Source organism: Haliotis cracherodii, unplaced genomic scaffold, assembly GCF_022045235.1.
Source record: "Haliotis cracherodii isolate W230 unplaced genomic scaffold, xgHalCrac1.p SCAF_7, whole genome shotgun sequence".
Classification (NCBI taxonomy): Eukaryota; Metazoa; Mollusca; class Gastropoda; order Lepetellida; family Haliotidae; genus Haliotis; species Haliotis cracherodii.
The window spans coordinates 60,496,062-60,516,479 of NW_027266330.1; the positions used below are offsets into that span (position 1 = coordinate 60,496,062).

The 20,418-nt window shown below is 38.2% G+C and overlaps 1 protein-coding gene across 1 annotated transcript; it reads left to right on the forward strand.

Moving 5' to 3' along the window:
* The first annotated feature begins 229 nt into the window (after positions 1-229).
* Positions 230-4,655, forward strand: LOC139449054 (serine-enriched protein-like). Its single transcript, XM_071230524.1, has 5 exons — positions 230-293; positions 795-1,041; positions 1,614-1,816; positions 2,796-2,953; positions 4,611-4,655. The coding sequence occupies exons 1-5, from the start codon at positions 230-232 to the stop codon at positions 4,653-4,655; spliced, it is 717 nt and encodes a 238-aa protein (XP_071086625.1).
* Positions 4,656-20,418: the final 15,763 nt, after the last annotated feature.

A 20,418-nucleotide genomic window follows, 5' to 3' on the forward strand; every position in this document is an offset into this window, starting at 1 on the left:
TCAGGGACATAAATACGGAGTAATTGCAGTATCAACACAAACTCTGAAGCAAGTTACTGCTTGTTAAAACAACATGGCGGAGCCGAGACTACTCCAGGTCACGTGGTCCCCTCGGCCAGTGAAACGAAGGGTCTATAAGAAAGGCATATGTGGAATTGACAGTCATTCAACATACGGACAAATTGAAATTTCTGTAAATTTCCAGTTGTAATTTGAGTGTAGCTAAAGCATGGACAGGACTGGTTCCCGACTTGTGCTGGTGGATAATGATTTCCTGGAAAGTGAAAGTGGAGGTGCGTGTCAAATAATGATGATTCCACATGCAATGTGGATGATCGTGTTCAGAGGTATATTTAGACAGCGGTCAGTAAACGTGTACAATTACAAGGAAATGGAAGTTTTAATTCAAGCATTAATTTAACTTTGCTGTGACAGAACATTGCGTTCGGCTTACCGAATACATCTAAGCTGGAGGTAAACATGCCACTTGAACATTCAATCGAAGAACTTTCAATTTGAAATAGCTGCTTTTTCCATTAGTTCATTCAGTAACTTTGGTGACTCATTTGGGTCGAAATTAGGAGATGGGTTTTAAAAGGATTCCTTTCATTGATTTAGTAATTGTATTGTTTTCGTAGTAGTATATGGAATGGTTGCGATAATGAAAGACAAGATCAATATGTGTCATTTACGAGCTCTCAAATATCGCGGGACGAGAGTTTCTTGTATGTTTGCAGGGGAATTTGATGGTCTATTCGTTATCAAATTGACACTTGTATTGTGTTTGTCCGCAGGTGAATTATCATCTGGTTATGAATCCGGTGACTCTTCCAACCTTTCACGTGACTCAAGCCCCGCCCCTTCTCGCCTGCCACGCCCCTCAGCTCAGAAGCAAGTCATGATCTTCAAAAGCACCTCCGACCTTCAGGACAGCCTTGCTTTCATACTCAGCATGCCCGAGCTCTGTGACGTCACGTTCCTTGTTGGCAAAGATCAAGTTCCGGTTCATGGGGTCAAGGCGATTCTAGCAACTCGTAGTAGGTAAAAAGAGAAATCATATCCCTTATACGTCAACATCAAGTATATGTCAACATCACGTGTTTATCTGGGTAAACTTTAGATACAATGCGATGGCGTTTAGTGCTGCTTCTAACAGTATTTTATCTATATCACATATGATGGCACAATGTAAATACAAATGTACCTAACATGACGCAGATGGGATGTATCCTCCCCAGAGAGATAAGAATAAAAATCGAGTGCATACGGATCCATTGACCAGGGTAATAATGTAGCTCTTTGAGCATGTTTTAGGGTGTGCATTTGGATATTTATAACTATGCACATTATTATCATATCATACCCGTTCACCACTCGGGACAATTAGAGTATTATAATCAGGCCGAATCTAGCAGCAACGTCCAGCGGCCCTTTTCTCGCATAAAGGGCCGGCAAGAGTGACACAGACTGCACATGATCATTGGATATGTTAACGGTGCACATTGCCGTCACTAATGATCAGCCCATGTATCAATACTAAAATGCATCGCACAGGTATTTGAGAACTTTTCTGATCTTTAATTAGCATCACATAATTCTGATTCCTATTACAGGTCTTTATATCAACTGGTCCTGCACCATCAGAGACAGTCGGAGCTGACAAAGACTACCAAGAAGAGATTCAAGAAACAGAAACCCTCTCCCTACCCGAACACGCTCGTCATCCACGTCCCTGACTACCAGGTGGAGACATTCAGAAGGTTCATCACCTTTGTCCATTCGGGCAAGGTCAAGGTTGACGTCAACAACGCTGTCGGTAGGTGATGAATGGTGAAGATTGAATGTAAACTTAAGGATTGATTGGGGTATGAATCGAAAAACCGATATGCAAACTGTTTGAATCCGCGTATGTATGAATACCTCAATGAACCTCAATGCTTATAATTAAATTCGGCAACGAACACATACAATAGTTTAACCAAAAACAGTTGTTTATATCAAAGCAGTAAAATATGACGAGATTCCAGGTGTAGGAATATATGACATGAATCAGGTGATCGTTTAATTTATGCTTATATATTGACACGACTACAAAGTCAATAGCCAATCAACGGAGAGTAGAATAAAAACAAAGTTCATTGGACCTGTCAATCAAGGAAAGAGGCGAAAAGAACTGCAGCAGTCAGACTGTAACGAACCGGAACAAATATGTCCGGGAGAAGGCGGCTGTTTCAAATGACATGGTCAGTTGCCGCTAGATTCGAACATGTCATCCCTGAGAACGGGAAGACACAGTTGGGAAAATGCTAGTTAGAAAATTTAATGAAAAGACATGAAAGTTGTGGAACCGAGGCGAGCGGGAGAAAAACAGGCGAGCGAGCCTGCACGTTTGCTGTTTCATTCATTCTCGGCTTTCGGTCCCAAAGGGGTTGTTTGAACAATGAATATGCATGAATTTCGCTAAATGTCCCGTGCATGACGATACACGTGAGCAGGGAGTGAATTCCCTCGACTGTAATATTGGATTCACCGATGTTCAGTTGTCCGCTTCGGTGGGAGTGGCATAATTGTTTACATTCATTCGGAAATTAATGCAAAAACACGTGACCAATTCAGCTGATCAGAATGCAGGAATTGCAATGAACCCAAGGAAATTTAATTATAGGAGATTAAACTTGAAATATTGATCTTTGTTAAAGTAAATCGAGTCAATGTAGACAACAGCAAAAGGTTCGATTACAAAACTTTTAGAAGTCTTTACTCACTATACATTGTACGTGAATATTATGTTACAGGTCTTCTTTGTGCATCAGAAGAGTTCCGACTTCCTGATCTTCGCGTTGCTTGCAAGGACTTCATTGACAGATGTCACAGTAAAGGACAGAGAGAAAAACTTCTGGCGACAGCAGGACAGTATCCACAAAAAAGACCTGCACAAAAGCTGCTGGCCGAGGTGTGTACATCTACTTATATTGCATATACACTTGTTTTGTGTTTACAACTCTCAACAGTGTTGTTTCTACTAGTAATGTCTTTGATTATGTATTCTTATTACTGATAGAGTAGTGCCGTAAAACATATTCCGTGAACAAGTTTGTCTATCTAAACCCACAAGCGAAGGCTTAATTGTATTCACAGGTATCCTGAAGAAACAACATGGGCAAGTCTCAAGGCTATCCAACCACGAAATGTGATGCTATCGCCACTGTGAGCCTAACCAGAGCACACACTGCATCCACAGAACCGGACGAAGTCGAAATGTTTGTCATGACACCTCCTCAGACGTAGATCAGCTTCCACGTGGCGTCCGTCTCGACAGTATACAAGAATGCTTTCTCACCCCCATGTTTAGAATGTTGATATATGATTGGTTTGCGTGATCTTGATGAAATACTGTGCATCCCGACTGATAGGGAAATAAATCATCATCACTATCATCATCATGTTGTTGTTGTTTTTATTATCATAGTTATATTATTTACATATTTGAAAAAAGAAACATGCATCAAACAGGGTTTGTGTGGTCCTGGGACAGTCAGGCTGGTTAGGCTCATCATCAGCTCAGGGCCCTTGCCCCCTCTACACGCAGTCCAGAAAGCGAATGGGACTTCTCCCAGGAAGCGCTGCTAAGTCAAACCCACCCAGACCTTTTCGGAGATTGTGAAGACTCCCAAACACGGCAGCCTTCTGCATTAGCCAGATTGTCAGAAAGGCTGTATTCCTGGCAGTAAACCCGGGTACTCTCCCAATGTCAGTCAACAGATTGGGAGGGACCAAAACTAAGGCACCGAGAACAATTGGAGAGTTCACTTATTTCTCATGTTTTTCCCGAATCTTGTCAATCGCATAAGTGTCAAGAGGGACCGGAAATTCAATGATAAAATGATTTCCTTGGATTTATCAAGAAGACTTTGCATATCCAAATGATGACGTATGTTTGTGTATTGTGTTGTCACCGTCGGTTTTTATATGGTATATGTTTTTGTATTTGAGTGTTTCGGAATTTTCCAAATTATAATGTGTATTGTCATTACTGTATATAATTGTACATGTGACACAAAAATAAACATCTTTCACAAATATGTGGATTCAGTAGTATATCTTTCACGTGAAAATATTAAAAAATGAGATTTATCCGACTTCACGCAATATTCCTGCAATACTGTGCCACATCTAAAGGAGTCTGAACAGGACTAAGGCGACAAATTCAAAACCCTGCACAAACATAATCACTGTAGCGTTACGGCCATGACACCGGGTGCTCGAAACCTGGTACTGACGCCCTTCTCTCCCGGTAACACAAATCTTGAGAAAGGTCGAAGTTCCTGTACAATCATAATGAACAAGACGAGATATACCCGACAGTGTGAATCAAAACAAAGCTTTATTTCACCTGATCTGCCTCTCAACAATACTCCAACATAATATTGTCGTACAATACCCAGGGAATGTTGATACGTTAACGATTATTAGAGACTTTTCAAAGTGGCCTTGTATCAATATTATCAAGTAATTATAGATAACACTAACTTCATGGTTACAGTCACAATCCGTAAGCTTACAAGCTTTCATGCAGTGACCGCTACCTCATTTATGTTTGTTTGGTGTAGGTAGCCACGTGTTCCAGGTTGCGCGTTGTGTTGACGTCAGATTAGTCTCGGGGGTTCTTATGATCGGCATCATCCTTAGTTGGGTCATCATAGGTCAATTACAAATTGGACAATTCCTTATATAACCAAACCAAGTATTCCAAGTTTGACAACTTTTATTGTATTATCGATGAAATATTTTAGGGACTTCATGTTTTTAATTTTATGTATGATTTTTTAGTGCTTTTTTAGTGCTTTGGGGTATCTTTGAGCTTCTTAAGCATCGATGTATTTGATTGAAGCATGTTCTTAAATTCATCTTCATGAACATGGTGATTTGAATTTTTGAAGGGATCACTGACTTTATAGTGATGACACCAGGTGACAGCGATTTTGTTTACGACTGAAACTAAAAATACATACCTGTCTCACGTTTAAACCATAAACGATGATTTAAGAGTTTCTACTGACAAAGTCTCTTCCCTTGTTGCCATTTGGCATTTTACAACGTCGCAGAAATGTAGTATATTATTTGAAATAAACACTGTACCCTTGTAAATATTATATATAAAATGTCAATGCCAGAAAATATGAGTATCGATATCAGCCAAAACAGATTTCTAATGGGCGTATAGGAAACAGATCACTGAAAATCAGTGATGTGAACATCAGATCGTGAAAGGAAATACATTCTGGACACAGTAATGGCTTATGTATTGTAATGTGTGTATTGTACGATTCTGACTATATCAAATGCATGTGTTTGTGACTCACTATCCAACAGTGACGATACCAGGTCTGTATGTCTGTCTTTGTGTGGTCGTTTCCTCGCAGAGATTGGATTCAAATGTATAGTTGGTATTCGATTTCCCTGACATACGAACGTCAAGTATGTTCTCAAGTGTTCTCGCCTCTGTGTCCCTTTACCTTGCGGCAGGTGGTTTTGCTAAATTAAGTTGAAAACTATGAGCTCAAATGAACAAATGCATGTCTTTATATATATTTGAGAAATCAAATTCCGATTCCGTAATCCAACATAGGCGACACAAAGCTTTCGAATGAACAGTGAATTTGAAAATCAAAGGCTGTTATATGTTTGTTACTTCAGTGAAAGATTTCCTGCAAGCCCTCAAAGCATGACATCGGCAACATACTGGTATACTTGTATCTTATCACACGTTTTCATATCATCTGCTCCACATCTGAATTTAAAATCTTTGTTTTCGTCACGAAAAGATCTCACATGTATTGATGTGGTTTATTCATGTTTGGAAGATTCGTCATTTTTACATACGATAGTTCATGGATTAGGGGACGTGATGTTGAGACGAATGGCTTTGATATTCTCCCTAACTGAACAATATCAACTGTAACTAAACATTTCATATGGAAGATGTATAACGATGTGTGTGTGTGTGTGTGTGTGTGTGTGTGTGTGTGTGTGTGTGTGTGTGTGTGTGTGTGCACAGAACATCAAGAGGTCGGTCTCTTATATCACCATATTATTTAGGGGCTCGAAAAAAGGTGAGGTTCGCAAACATGTCACGTGGGAATATAGTAAAAACAAAAACTTACGATCTTGTGTATCACAACTTCTATACACAATGCATACAGCCAGCAAGATGGTGACGAAGAACCTAAAATGCATGTAGATTCAAATAATGTGTAGTTAGGTTTAACATTGTAGACAGGGACAGATAAAACGAATGGATGTAACTTAACTTGATCACACTCAAGTGGTAATATTTCTTTCGATATATATAACGTACAATTTTGTTAAATAATAAAAACAACATATTCACTGGAAAGATAAATTTCAATTGCACAATTTTAAACATTATAAAGGTATTTGTTAATATTCAGTTACATGTTTTCTGCAACTAAACAAAGTTTAGACATAACTCAGGTACACTTAATTATTATCAATTAATATTATTTACTTTGTAAAGAAATACTGCCTCTCATCTAAATGGGGACCTAATTTTGTGTATATTAGATTTTGTATAGAATTATTTTGGAGTCGTTCTTCCTTTCTGTTTCATCTAATGGACAAGTAGACACGTCGGTAATCTGGCACAATGAATCATACATGACAGGAACAGATTCACTAAACTTGTTTTCTCTATCTTATCTATCTCTATTTTAATAAAAAGCTTATTTTATAAATATTCAGCATTGCAATGCAACGTCTGCTGATGGAACCCGTCTTCATTTTCGACAAAATAATTGAACTGACAATTTCCTTCCATGGGTAATTGCTACATTTAAGTGGGATGTGTCACAAATGCTCGTGCTACATCATGTTGATGGTCACTTCCCATTATTCCCCCACCCCTCCGCCCCCACCTTCTAGATGGATGTCCAGCTGCTATATGTTTCTGATTTCACACGAGGAACTCGCGGAGACATTCAATCCATCGTTTTACAATCTCTTTACCATCATAGGAGACCGCCTCCGTGGTCTAGTGGTAGAGCGTCCGCCCGGAGAGCGGAAGGTCCGGGGTTCGATCCCCGGCCGCGTCATACCAAAAGACCTTAAGATGGTACTTGTTGTTGCCCTGTCTGGCGCTCGGCATTTAGGGGCTAAAACAAGGACTGGTCGGCTCGGAGTCAGTATACTGTGTCTGAGTGGGGTATTCATGTTAAACTGCGGCATGATATCTCAGTGAGCTAGCACTATAAATCGGCATCAGTCCGGACTAGTACAAGCAGCCACACAAACACATAAACGTACATGCACGTCGCTATATAAGTGCAATAATCTCGGACGCGACGCTAAACCCCATTTCACCTCACCACCTTTACCATCGTGGTTTTCATGATGTACAGTGCAGATGACAATATGTGTCAGTTTACAATGATGCATAGCCCAACTTTCAGCACATAACATAGAGAATATAACACGATCCTGGATAAACATTTTGTTGTGTTACACGAACGAGACTGCCTGCCGACCTTATTGTTAAATAATGTCAAGATCCTCTGGAGATTCCGAGATATTACGTGTTCCCTACATGCATGCTTGTCGTAAAAGCCGACTCAATAGGATCGAGTTGTCAGGCGAGAATGATGTGGTGTAAAAGTACCCCTCCAATGTTGTATGCTGCTCATAATATCAACCATGGATTTTTCTGGCCTAGAATCGATTATCAGCATGGGCAGCCTGACACAGTTACAACGTTGCTAACTGGGGTTAACAGCATCACTCACTCAGTCTTAAGTACAGAAAAAGGGTGAAATGGGATTCGGGTGAATTGTGGATGTGAGAGTATAGGTTACATCTCTTCAGCAGCGGTCTATCCATATTCCGACGGGTCAGGAAATGGGCTTCACATATTGTACGTATATATATTTACACCTACAGGTGGATGGCATCTCCATGGGTAGAAAGGATTAATATTTATCCTTTCTACCCACTGAGATGAGCCATGGACATTATAGACTTGGCACGCTGTATGTAAGAAGACATGGAGATGCCAGCTCCTGTAGGTGTAGATATATATAAGTACAATATGTGAAGCCCATTTTATTTATATTACAGTCACAATCGATGCATTTTGTCGAGGAATTAAAGAAAAATAGGACATTACTTACAATTAGTTAGATGATTGACTCGTCAAATCTGCAATTCTTGTCGTAAGAGGCGGGTGGTCAGATTCAGTGATTTGCATGCACTCGTACCCATGTAGATCGTGGTAGTAACTTGGTTGGTCATGTGTTGGAATGGAGTGATGCTCATAATATCAATCACTGGTTTGCATGGTCCAGACTCAATTATTTGCAGGTTGTCGTGATATAACTAGAATATTGCAGAGTGCGGTGTAATATATAGTAATGACATAATTCCATCATTGAATAATCACTGGAAAACAGGAAAGAATTCCCGGAACTAGTGAGGGAATGATTATTACGCCGCATTTATCACTATCCCAGCAATGTCGCGGCGTTCGGAACCCATTGCAAACAGGTAGGAAATGGGGTCTTTGGCGTGACGTGCCAAGCTTTAACGGCTAGCTTCATCTATGACCCTTATATGTTGATGAAACGCACGTATTAGCATCATATCGCTGAATTATATGTCTTGTTATTATTTGTACAATGGTTATCATAAGTTTCAACATACACAAAAAATAACACACTTCAACTAAACATGAAACACACACAGTACAAAGAGGTTGAGAAACCGTTGACAGTTGGCCCAGAGGTCAAAATGACTATTTCACGAGCTGGTCTAATTCTGACAACTATTTCTTATATACCTATACTTAATAACACGTTTATATGCAAATATGTACAAAACATATTTCCGCATTCACCCTCAACATCATGATTCGGTGACGACTACGTCGCAGATAAAAAAACATTTGCACGCAGCACGTACATTCATTTCATTATCCCACAGAGCGTTTTTCCCTCCAAGGGCTACGAACATGATTAAACCATGATACTGTCTCTCTCTCCTTCTCTAACACCCCCTCTCTCTCTCATTTTTTCTCTTTCTTACACTCCTCGTTAGTTCATGCAAATGTATGAAAGTAAAGTAGGGTTTTAGAGCCGATTTTCAACCCACGAGGTGGTGCAATACTAATTCCGAACGTGTGTAAATTATAACGAGTTTTTTCAAATTTGATCCTGGCATATTGATTATTTTACATCAGTATTTAATAACACGTTTATATTCAAATGTGTACAAAGGATATCTTCTGCATTCACCTCCAACATCATGACTTGATGACGATGACATCGAAAATAGAAATCGCTTGCATGCAGATATTTGTACAACTTCTACTTCCTTGTGTTTGTAAACCCCCAATATGCCAGGGCTATACAATTAAATCGGTCTGTTTTTGAAATGAACTATTTAGAAAAAAAAGATCATGAGGTAAAGTTTGCAGCATGTATATCGATTTGGTCATTCCACAGATAGTATCTTTTGCTGGTTCAAAATGACATTCTTTCGCCCTCTCTCCACCTCACTCCTTCTTTCACTCTCACTCCTCCAACTCCTCTCACTTTCTCTCTCTCATGATCATTATCATGATCAGGAGATAAACTTCCCTGTCACGTAAGGCAATCCGAATCCCAGTAGCGTGTTTGTCTAGAGTATGTAACAACATGCGAAATGTTCTCTTACCTCATGGCCTTATCACAGGATTGATCTGTGTGGCGCACCTGCTGGTATTCATCACTTGATGAAATGGGGGATTATAGGTCAACGTAGTCTGGACATAAATCTATGCATTTAATGAACCCTTTAGGGGATTTCTTTTACAAATTATGCCAGTTTTCATTGTTCTTATAAGCCTTCAGTATTTAATTACACATCGAGTAATATCACATAAGGTCTTGTAAAATACTTCCTTCGTGTGAATATCTTATTTACGCAATTTATGGAAAAGAAGACATATTATTAGATTGTGATATTCGTCAGTTAGGTCATTGTTACTAGTGACGTCTTACCGTTGTATATATTCCCATCGCTTTTTTCTATTGGTAATCTATGATTAGTGGATCTTATTTTAATAATCGGGATAAAAAGTCTCAGTGATATCAGATAGCTTTTCTGTATTTTATGTTTAAATAATCGGTAGAATACTTCCTTAGGGGAGCTGTCTATTAAACCTGTCCATGTATATCTAAAACCGCTTAATAACACATTTCACTACATTTATATGTGATACATATTGTTGGGTCCATATATACCTTTAGCCGAACTCATCAAATAAACGATTAACATATTCGAGCCAGGTCTTGTTATGGTTACAACAGTCTGCTGGTAATAAATTATACAAAAGAAGAAGAAGAATAAGAAGAAGAAAATTGTTTTATTTCAGTGTCACCCGACGTTGTATACAATAATACTTCAATTTGGTAAAATACAGGCAGATATATATAAAAAGAATAACGCCAGCCCGTCTATAAAGGCCTATGAGACACATGTTACACAGTAAAAAGCATGTAATATAAAAAGAAGTTTATAAAACCATTTAAGTGTATTTGAAATACTAAGAAAAATAGATTTACGAACTATGGGGTTTTATAAATTATGTAATGAGGGACTTACGACGGTTATACATTTTAGACAATGATACGGCTATTTTCTTACACAGGGAATTATTGGACATTAGGTAGAGAAACTTGTCAACTGTGGACAGCTGAGGGAAAGACGGATTAAGAGTAGAAGCAAACTGGAAGAGGTCGTAACGTAAATCAGCATAAAGTTGACAAAACATAAGAAATACATATACATAACAGTACACAATTTCGTTGACCAATATATGAGCATTCTTTGTCGTGAGAGCATTTTCATCCAAAACATTCGCGAGACTTCATCGAGATTTACGCTTTGTTAGATCAAAGCTACAATCGTGCTGTGCCAATTTGCCAAGTCTACAGACATAGCGACGTATCTTGGTTAATAGCCTCTCACTTTCAATTTGATTTATTGAAGCAAATTGTGCATAGCGAAATGATGTCAGTTTAGAAGAGGTTGAATGATGCTTAGAGTTATTTGGTTGTCGCGGCTGTGCTGTAAGTGTTCTAGAAACTATATTTATTTCTTGTTTTCGAAAGTATGAATGAATGAACTGACTATTCCCGGTACAAATCATTCGAAAAACTCCATGACGAAATCCAACTGATTTCAGAAAAAAATGTTATCTAACGAAAACGAGTATTGTATTGTCTATGCATGTTTTTAATATCAGTACTGAGAGGGCATAGACAAGATACCGATTCGTAAAGTTTATCAACGTTTTTGCACAATGAGGGGATCAGAAGCCGGTATATGACATACACATGACATAGACATATATATTTATTTATGTGTCACACGTTGTATGTGTACACATTAGACATAAAAACTTGCGTAAATACATACAACATCAGGCCATGAAAGGCCGATGAGACACAATGGACAATCAAAAACATTATTTATAATTATAAAAGAATTATAAGTTATATGATTGCAAAACCCGATAGAAATGAATTACAATTTTAAGTAAGGAAAACTTACGCAGATGTTGACTTCATGCGCTATTACACAAGCCAGGGCTTCAGATGTGACGCCATCATGGCTTGGTTAAAATCATAATCAGAAGAAACCTTTGGCTGTACAACTGTTGTTGCTATTAGTTTACTGTAGATGTATTTGAACATGTCAATTGCTAGAGAAATAAGTACAGCCACGTTCATGTCCGAAGTCGTTTCTAAAGACCATTACAAGAGATTTGTGTTATAGAGGCGTGTGGTGTTTACACACACGAATTGAAATGGAAGTATCAACGTAATAGTTCTTGAATTTATGTCGATTTTACTTTCTTTGTGAACTCAAAGGATAAAAAAACATTAAAATATATTTTAAAGGGCTTAGATTTTTTCTGTTTGTTGGAATAGGGCAAAATGAGCGAAGGTTGTAGTTAGCATAATCCTGAATGGTTTGTTCGCACACACCAGATATAGAGGTTATCACGCGAGTGTGTTTCGGGATGGTAAATATCCTGCATTAGGAATAAACATTGTGAGCTAAATACATAGTGTTTATTCCGAATACAGGATATTTACCATCCCCAAACACACAAGCGTGAAAACCTCTTTATCATATAATGTCATTCTTTAATTCTGTGCTTAAAAATCGCTTTACCTCTCTCACAAACATAAATGAAACATTGCGAGTTTTCCTGCAATGCGCGCATTAATATTTATTACGTCAGAGGGTAAGTGACGTGTCAGTCGGACAGTGACAGTAGCCAATATAGTTCCAACTGAAATCTGTTTCTTATACAGTGGCGAAGCAACATAAACGCAAAACAACAATTGTTTTTAATTGCCTTTTGCGGCAATCCATCGGTCTGTTCGCTGGAGTAACTGCCCTTTGTCAAAGGGAAGCTACTCTAACCCTGTCTCTGATACGTCACGGCCACGGTCAGACCTTGTTGACAGTCGGTCCGTCCTGTCATAACGTTAAGAAGTGTAGTCAGATGTACACACAGCGACAAAACGCAACAAGGTAACAATTCACATACATTTCGGCCAAATCCAACTATTTTAATTTGTGGAGAAGCCTTTCAAGGTCTACAAGCACAGATATGGCTACTGATCCCGCTTGGCTAGGCCTCGTGCCCTCGCAAAATTGTTTCGAAATTTATATCTCCAAAGTTGCCAAAACTTATAAAATGCCTTATCTACGTCACAGTTAGAGACTAATTTTCAGTATATAAGACAGTTCTTAATAAGGATAGCAATTATCCCTGTACTTTATCCAGATTGCTGATGGTTAATTCTGACTCGATCCCCGAATGACGAGGGCGACGCCATGTTTGTGAACGGTGAAAGTAGTCCCTACTTGACCTTTGATATTTGCATCTCTATCCGCATACGACCCCAACGGATATCGTTTTTATCCGTTGGCTTTATCCTGCCGAGAAACCTACCCATTATATGATACACCCCAAAATATACTTTAAAAGATGCTTTAGTGAATACAAATTGCTGTAACTGTTTGCCTCCTTTTCTAAAATTTATAAGCCAGAAAACAGGAACTTGTCTATGTGTCTTGTCTCCTTATGGTTTCTTCGTCCTCCTCAAAAGAAGACACGTGAAGTTTCAACCTTTGGAATTAGCAGGTAAGGAGAATTAGACATGTTTATAACTACCACATTATAATCATAACTGGTATGAGAGTAAGTTTGAAAAAGACAAAGGTTATGGTGTTTCGTAACCGCGGCCCACTGCGACACTATGAGAATTGGCCTCTTCACGGCCAGAAGCTTGAGGTGGTGTCTTTACACCCAGACTACTTTGGACTAAAGCACAGTCCTACCTTGCATCACAAGCAAATAAAGCCATAATGGCAATATACAGGTATCAAAAGAGACCAGGTGATATTAATTGTAGTGATCTTTTCAGGATTTTTTGATGCAATGGTTACACCAATATTGTGCTATGGGTCAGAAATCTGGGGAACAACAAGTGTAAAACTACTGAAAATGTCCAGATAAGAATGTGCAAATATTTCCTGTACGTTGGCAAAAGTACATGCAATAGTATGGTACTGGGTGAATGTGGTAGGGCTCCACTTCAGCTTACATACATGTCACGGGCAGTGAAGTACTGGTGTAGACCAATCACTCTAGATAGAAATAGGTTACCTCATCAATGTTATTTAATGTTAAAGTCTCTTGATGATGCTGGCAGAGTCACACGGGCTACACATATCAAACACATTCTATTTCAATTTGGGTTTGGTTTTGTATGGATTAGCCAGGATGTTGGAAATATTAACATTTGTATCAGATTATTTAAAACAAGACTTCTTGATAATTTTAAACAAAACTGGTATTCTACACTACACTCTTCTCATAAATGTGCTAACTATTTGTTACACAAGACACTTTTACATGTGGAAACATACTTATGCATTGATATTCCTTTACATTTGAGAAACTGTTTCACAAGATTTAGATGTGTCAATTCTAGACTTATGACAGAACCAGGAAGATACACTAATATACCATACCATTTAAGACCATGTCCTCATTGTAGGCTAAATGACAAAATGTACTTAGAAGACGAGATTCAAGTTTTACTTATATGTGATGGATATACCTATATTAGAAAAAAAATATATTAGTAAATACATTAGAAATGACAGTGCAGTAAACATATTCATAAATATTATGAACACTCAAAATACACAAACAATAAGTGATCTCTGTTTATACCTATTCAATGCGCACAAAATAAGAAATATGTTCAATACCACTTAATTTACCTATTTTCCATATATATATATATATATATATATATATATATATATATATATGTGTGTGTGTGTGTGTGTGTGTGTGTGTGTGTGTGTGTATGTGTGTGTGTATGGATGTAAAATAGCGCTAGGTAATGAAACCTTTATATGTCTGTATTTTGGGCCACTGGCCTCCATACTGAATAAAATTGTCTTGCCTTCAAATCAATGAAATAAACACAGAGCTATTGCCATATCAACACACACCCAGAAGCACGTTACTGCTAAAACAACATAGCAGAGCCGAGACTACTCCCGAACACGTGGTCCCCAATATAACGAAGGATCTATAAGAAAGGTGCATGTGGAATTGACAGTCATTTAACAAATGGAGACATTGATACTTCTGTAAATTTCCAGTTGTAATTTGAGTGTAGCTAAAGAATGGACAGGGCTGGTTCCCGACTTGTGCTGGTGGATAATAATTACCTGGAAAGTGAAAGTGGAGGTGCGTGTCAAATAATGATGATTCCACATGCAATGTGGATGATCGTGTTCAGAGGTATATTTAGACAGCGGTCGGTAAACGTGTACAATTACAAGGAAATGGAAGTTTTAATTCAAGCATTACTTTAACGTTGCTGTGACAGAACTTTGCGTTCGGCTTACCGAATACATCTAAGCTGGAGGTAAACATGCCACTTGAACATTCAATCTAAGAACTTTCAATTTGAAACAGCTGCTTTTTCCATTAGTTCATTAAGTAATTCTGGTAACTCATTTGGGTCGAAATTAGGAGATGTGTTTTAAAAGGACGCCTTTCACTGATTTAGTAATTGTATTGTTTTCGGAAGGTGAAAGTAATCCAGTGATTGACATCATGAGCATCGATCCATGCAATTAGGATACGATGACATGCATCAACCAAGTAAGCGAGCCTGACCACCCGATCACTTAAGTCGCCTCTCGCGACAAGCATAGTCGCCATTAGCGGCAGGCATGGGTTGCTGAAGACCTATTCTACCCCGGATCTTCACGGGTCCGTCAAGAAATTAGTCATGGCACGTTACAGACTGCATATGTGACTGCCAACTTCAACTTCGGGTCCACCAATCTGTTACCATCTGGTAATCTTTAATAGCGATGTGGCAACACTGTATATGTTACTTGTTATCCCAAACATCAACGTGATCAAAGGATATCCATGTTGTTCCATTGTTTGTTAAATACCACTTCACGTGCACCAGTGAAAAATGTGCCGTTCCAGTACATCTGATTTACAAAGGGGTATAACATATATGTTCTATGTAGTAAGTAAATACTTTCATGAAGTATTGAATATTTGGCGATCTGTAAATACTCCTTGCAGTGGACAAACGGGAGGTTTTCTAACACTAGAAACCGCCCCCATTATATTTCGTTGAAACAAGAGAATTGCTAATAGATAGATAAAATTGATTGATTGACAAATGTTAATCTGCATATGGATATTATTGATCTTCCTGATTTTCCTTGATGTCATCGACTTTTGAATTATTTTGTTTCTGGCTCAAGGTTGCCAGTTGGTTTATGGCTGTAGATTTGTGTAACAGAACAATAATAAAATTAACTATTATGTTTATTTTTATCTGTGCCAGACGATGCTTCTGCAATGGCAAATCCAATTATTGATAGTGATCGTGTTAGAAAAAAGACAAAAACTTTCACGAAGAGTACATATTTATGTTTTTTTTCATCAAATGGAATATTGTTTTATACTTGCAACAATACGTTGTTTGTTAGCTTCCGCTCCAAGGGTAAACTGTAACTTCAAAGCTCGAGTCCATATTAGTCGCAAGGGAGGGGGGAGGGGGAGAAAACATAAATTTATCATCATTGATTACGAGAAGTGGACAACTGACCTATGGAATGACCGAAGACTTATTAATGGAACAAGCTACGGACATACAGGCTCTTTAAATATGATCTCAGATCAACGCCGAGCCATACGTCCAGTCGAGCTTAAGCCAGAATCAACGCAGTACACTAGCGAAGTTACGTTGTGGTACATTGCCACTAGAGATTGAACAAGGTCGTTTCAGCCCTCTTCCCTCGAGGAAAGACAGTGTACATATTGCAACTCTAAAGTAATAGAAGACGAAGTTCACTTTCTGACAAGATGTCCATGTTACTCAGATATTCGATATAACCTTTGGAAGGAAGCTACTCTACTGGATCCACTCTTCCCACAGTTCTCAAACGTTGATCAGTTAATTTTTCTGATGCAGTGTATACCTCTACAGAAATCCCTAGCCGCGATGGTGTTAGTGATGTTATAACGCCGAAAGAAAACGCTTATAAGATAAGGTATATATATATATATACATGTATATATACTTTATGTCATAACATAACTATGGGCGAAATTTATATGCTCAGTATCATATATTTTAATTCTTTGATATTTTGATGAACTTAGTGTCTGATAGGCCTGTATGGCCGGATATTGCTTGCATATTGTATGCTTTTATGCCTGTTTTATCGTGCGATATGTGACACTTAAATAAACTACTTCTTCTTCTTCTTCTTCTAATCAATCAAGGTGGGCTCGCTGTATCAACACAAACCTTGAAGCAAGCACTGCTGGTTGTAAAAACAACATGGCGGACCGTGTGCCCGTGATTTATAAGGGGTCGGTGTGTATTGAACTAACAGTCGTACAACAAATAGACACATTGATTTACCTCTAATTTCAACTTGCTAAGTATGGACGGGACCGGGTCACGACTGGTTTGTTGGATAATGGTTTCCTTGAGAGGAGTGGATCTAGATGGAGGTTTAAACGCAATGCCAATGCCAGTGTGATACGACGTCTAACCCACTTTTATGGGGCTGATTCAACAACCGTCTCATAAAACATTTTATTCTAAAACGCTTCAAATATGGCACCATGTTTCAATTACTCTGTGTTTGCAGTTACAAATGGGCTACATTTAAAAGCAATTTACCTGAATTGGGAGCGACGTACGAATCACAAGGCGTTTGAAAGTAAACATTCCCCATGAAAAACTATAATTTGTGAAAAAGAAGGTTTAATTACATAATGGAAAGTTAAAAAGAATCCATTTAAAATACAGAAAACCAATATAGTGTTCGCATAGACATCACCCACATACATTCGAATGGACATGACAAAACCTGTCCCAGTTCTGTTACATTTCCCATAACATCCGCATTATAATATTCCAAGACATGAAAGTGTTTGCCTTTACTGTTATGCTAATGTTGCGGAGGGTGAGCCTCATTTTATATTGTTCTAAAAGCAGTACATAACGAGAAAGATATATACCAAACAAATGCTATTCACCAAGAAATATTTTTTTAATTTGAAGTTTACACGATAAACGGCTTTTCCATTGGACGAGAGGTCGGTCACATGACCGCGAAATTGACGTTCATAAGTGTATGAACGGCACAATTTGACGTTCATACGTTGTTCACGAGGCCGTGTTCTTGAAATGACGTAAACACTGACGGACTACTTCCACATTCCTGGGGAAAGCCCTGGGAATTCCCTAGCACGAAAACATGCATAAGCGTTCTTTCCGATCATTTAGAACCTTTATTCTTGGTCTCAGCGTTTCAGTATACTTTGAGAAATGTCAGAGAGCGTGACTGCATGATTGTTCACGAATATCCTCGCTATGGACCATCCTAATGAACAAACGAAGAAATGCACATCTAAACTATCGTAGTATCGACTCGATCCGTGCCTAGGCTGACATTGACAGTTTCCAGCAATCTATGAATTTACCTTAGTGTCTGTTTGATGCATCTTTATTCACCTTTCAATGATCAGTTGATCAATGATGACTAACACATGTAACCGCCACAGGTTCATTAACAACTTCGGAAATCTCTCCCGTCACGTTTATCGTGTCGGCCATTTTGACGTTTTGTACTTGAGGTAAATGTATTACGACGCGCTGTCATTGTGACTGACTTACTGAGGTAGTTCTTTACAGATCTTTCTCATCTAATGATTTGAACACATGTGCTGCGTAAGATGTTTCTGAAGAGCAAGTTGTGCATCCATATGCCCGTGTCACCTCTCTTTTTGAGGAACTATTTTACTCCGCGATATAGCTGGATGTTGTATGGCTCTCAGTGTAAACATCTTGACCTACATCCTTTGAGGTAAGAAATTGTGATAAAAAATTATAAGAATTGACTTTCACTTTGAATGAGTTCATTGGAGTTATGAACCTTCATAGAGTGAGGGCCAAACTGTATGAACGTCGGAGACCATCAAGACCATCTTTTCAAGCATGTTGAGAAACAAATTTATCAAAATTAGAGGCGGGTAACAAATCATCTGAATACTTAGTGATCCAAACATTCGAACACATGAACAATGTTGATCAGTTGCCTAATTCGTCTTCTTGACAAACTATAGAATCTATAATTAATCAAACGATCTCAACGAGTTTATTTTACAAATTTACATCCCTGCTTAGTTATATCAGTGATGCAATCAGTGTCTTAATTCATTCCATTTCATTGTTTGTTGTTTAATGCAGCACTCATCAATTTTGCAGCTGTATGACTGTGGAATGTAGATAGTCAAGTCTGGACGTCGAGACAATCAATTAGTACAATGGCTGAAAATGTCACACTACGACTGGCCTAAAAATCGCATTTGACAGATGCATTGTTTTTAGTAGTAAATCCCAATTTAGGAGTAGAGGGTTGCAGAACCGAGTCTTCACCGTGATACCGATTTCTACAAATTCCTGTTTTGTTACTTGTTTACTATGCATTCTTGTCAGGAGAGAGTATTTAATCCACATTTGTGTTCGCGGTTTACTCACTGATATATTCAGCTAATATGTCAAATGAATCAATGACAACTGACACATTGAATTGTTTGATAGGCATTTGTTAGAAGTTGACGGATGACAAAGTAGACACTACTTATGAATAACATTGAATCAAGAAAATAGTAAATGGACCGACACTTCCAGTAATTTTACATATTATGGTTATGTGTTTTACCGGTTACAAATTGGGGTTCCTGGAAAATGGACGAACTATTTGAAAGGATCTGACACTTTCACAAATCAATGGCATTTTTTAAAACAACAGGTATATTCCGTGAACATGGGTTATATTAACAGCGAGCCATGTACACTCCATAAGCGGATTCTGCATACCTTCTCTCACATACTTCTTGGTTGATTTACTATCTTGATTTACACATACTATCTATGATCAATAATCTTACCATAATTGTCAAAGAAACATACGGTGTACTGTTAGCTTTGGTTGTTTTTTCAGTTTATTATTTAATAAGGTTAGTGGTGAGGACATACACGCCTATTCGCGAACACCTGGTATCATGACTATTTGATAGTGATTCATAAACACATGCCCATAGTATAGACGGACTTGTCCAATCGACTCTGTTACAGGCAGAGATGTCTCATGAATGTGAGAAGGTCTTGTTGCTGTTATTTTGTAATGAGAGAAGGAGTCTGTGAGTTAGCATACCTTGTAGACAGAGAGCGATTTAGTTGTGTGTGAGGTCGCTTTGAACGAGGTGCATATCGAACACTAATGATCATGTTATTTTATCCAAACCAACGATCATCAACTCTGCGTATCAAATTCCTGCACTGACCAAGAATCAGTTAAAATAAAAACAGAAATTATTAACATTGAAATTGACCTTATCCTGCCCTCTAAAAATACTCATCTACAAACAAAAGAACATAACTTCTAAACATCATATGCGTTTGCCCTCCTATGTGGGCATATGTGAATTCGGTCAAGGGATATAATCAGATCAGGTTTGTTGAGGATGAAGGTAGGTTGGTGCACAGAAATGGAACACAATCCGTCACATCGACTTGAAACGCAATACCTTTATTGCCATTGACATTTAACACATATAATGATGGTTGTGACATTTAGAAATAACTGGAACCATGTCATTTTCCAACTGGATCGTGACCTTCAGCTTCAGTGTTGACTCATATGTGATGGTTGGCATTGTTTTATGCATTTAATATCAATAATGATTTTTCTTGCAAGAGTTTCAACGGGTTT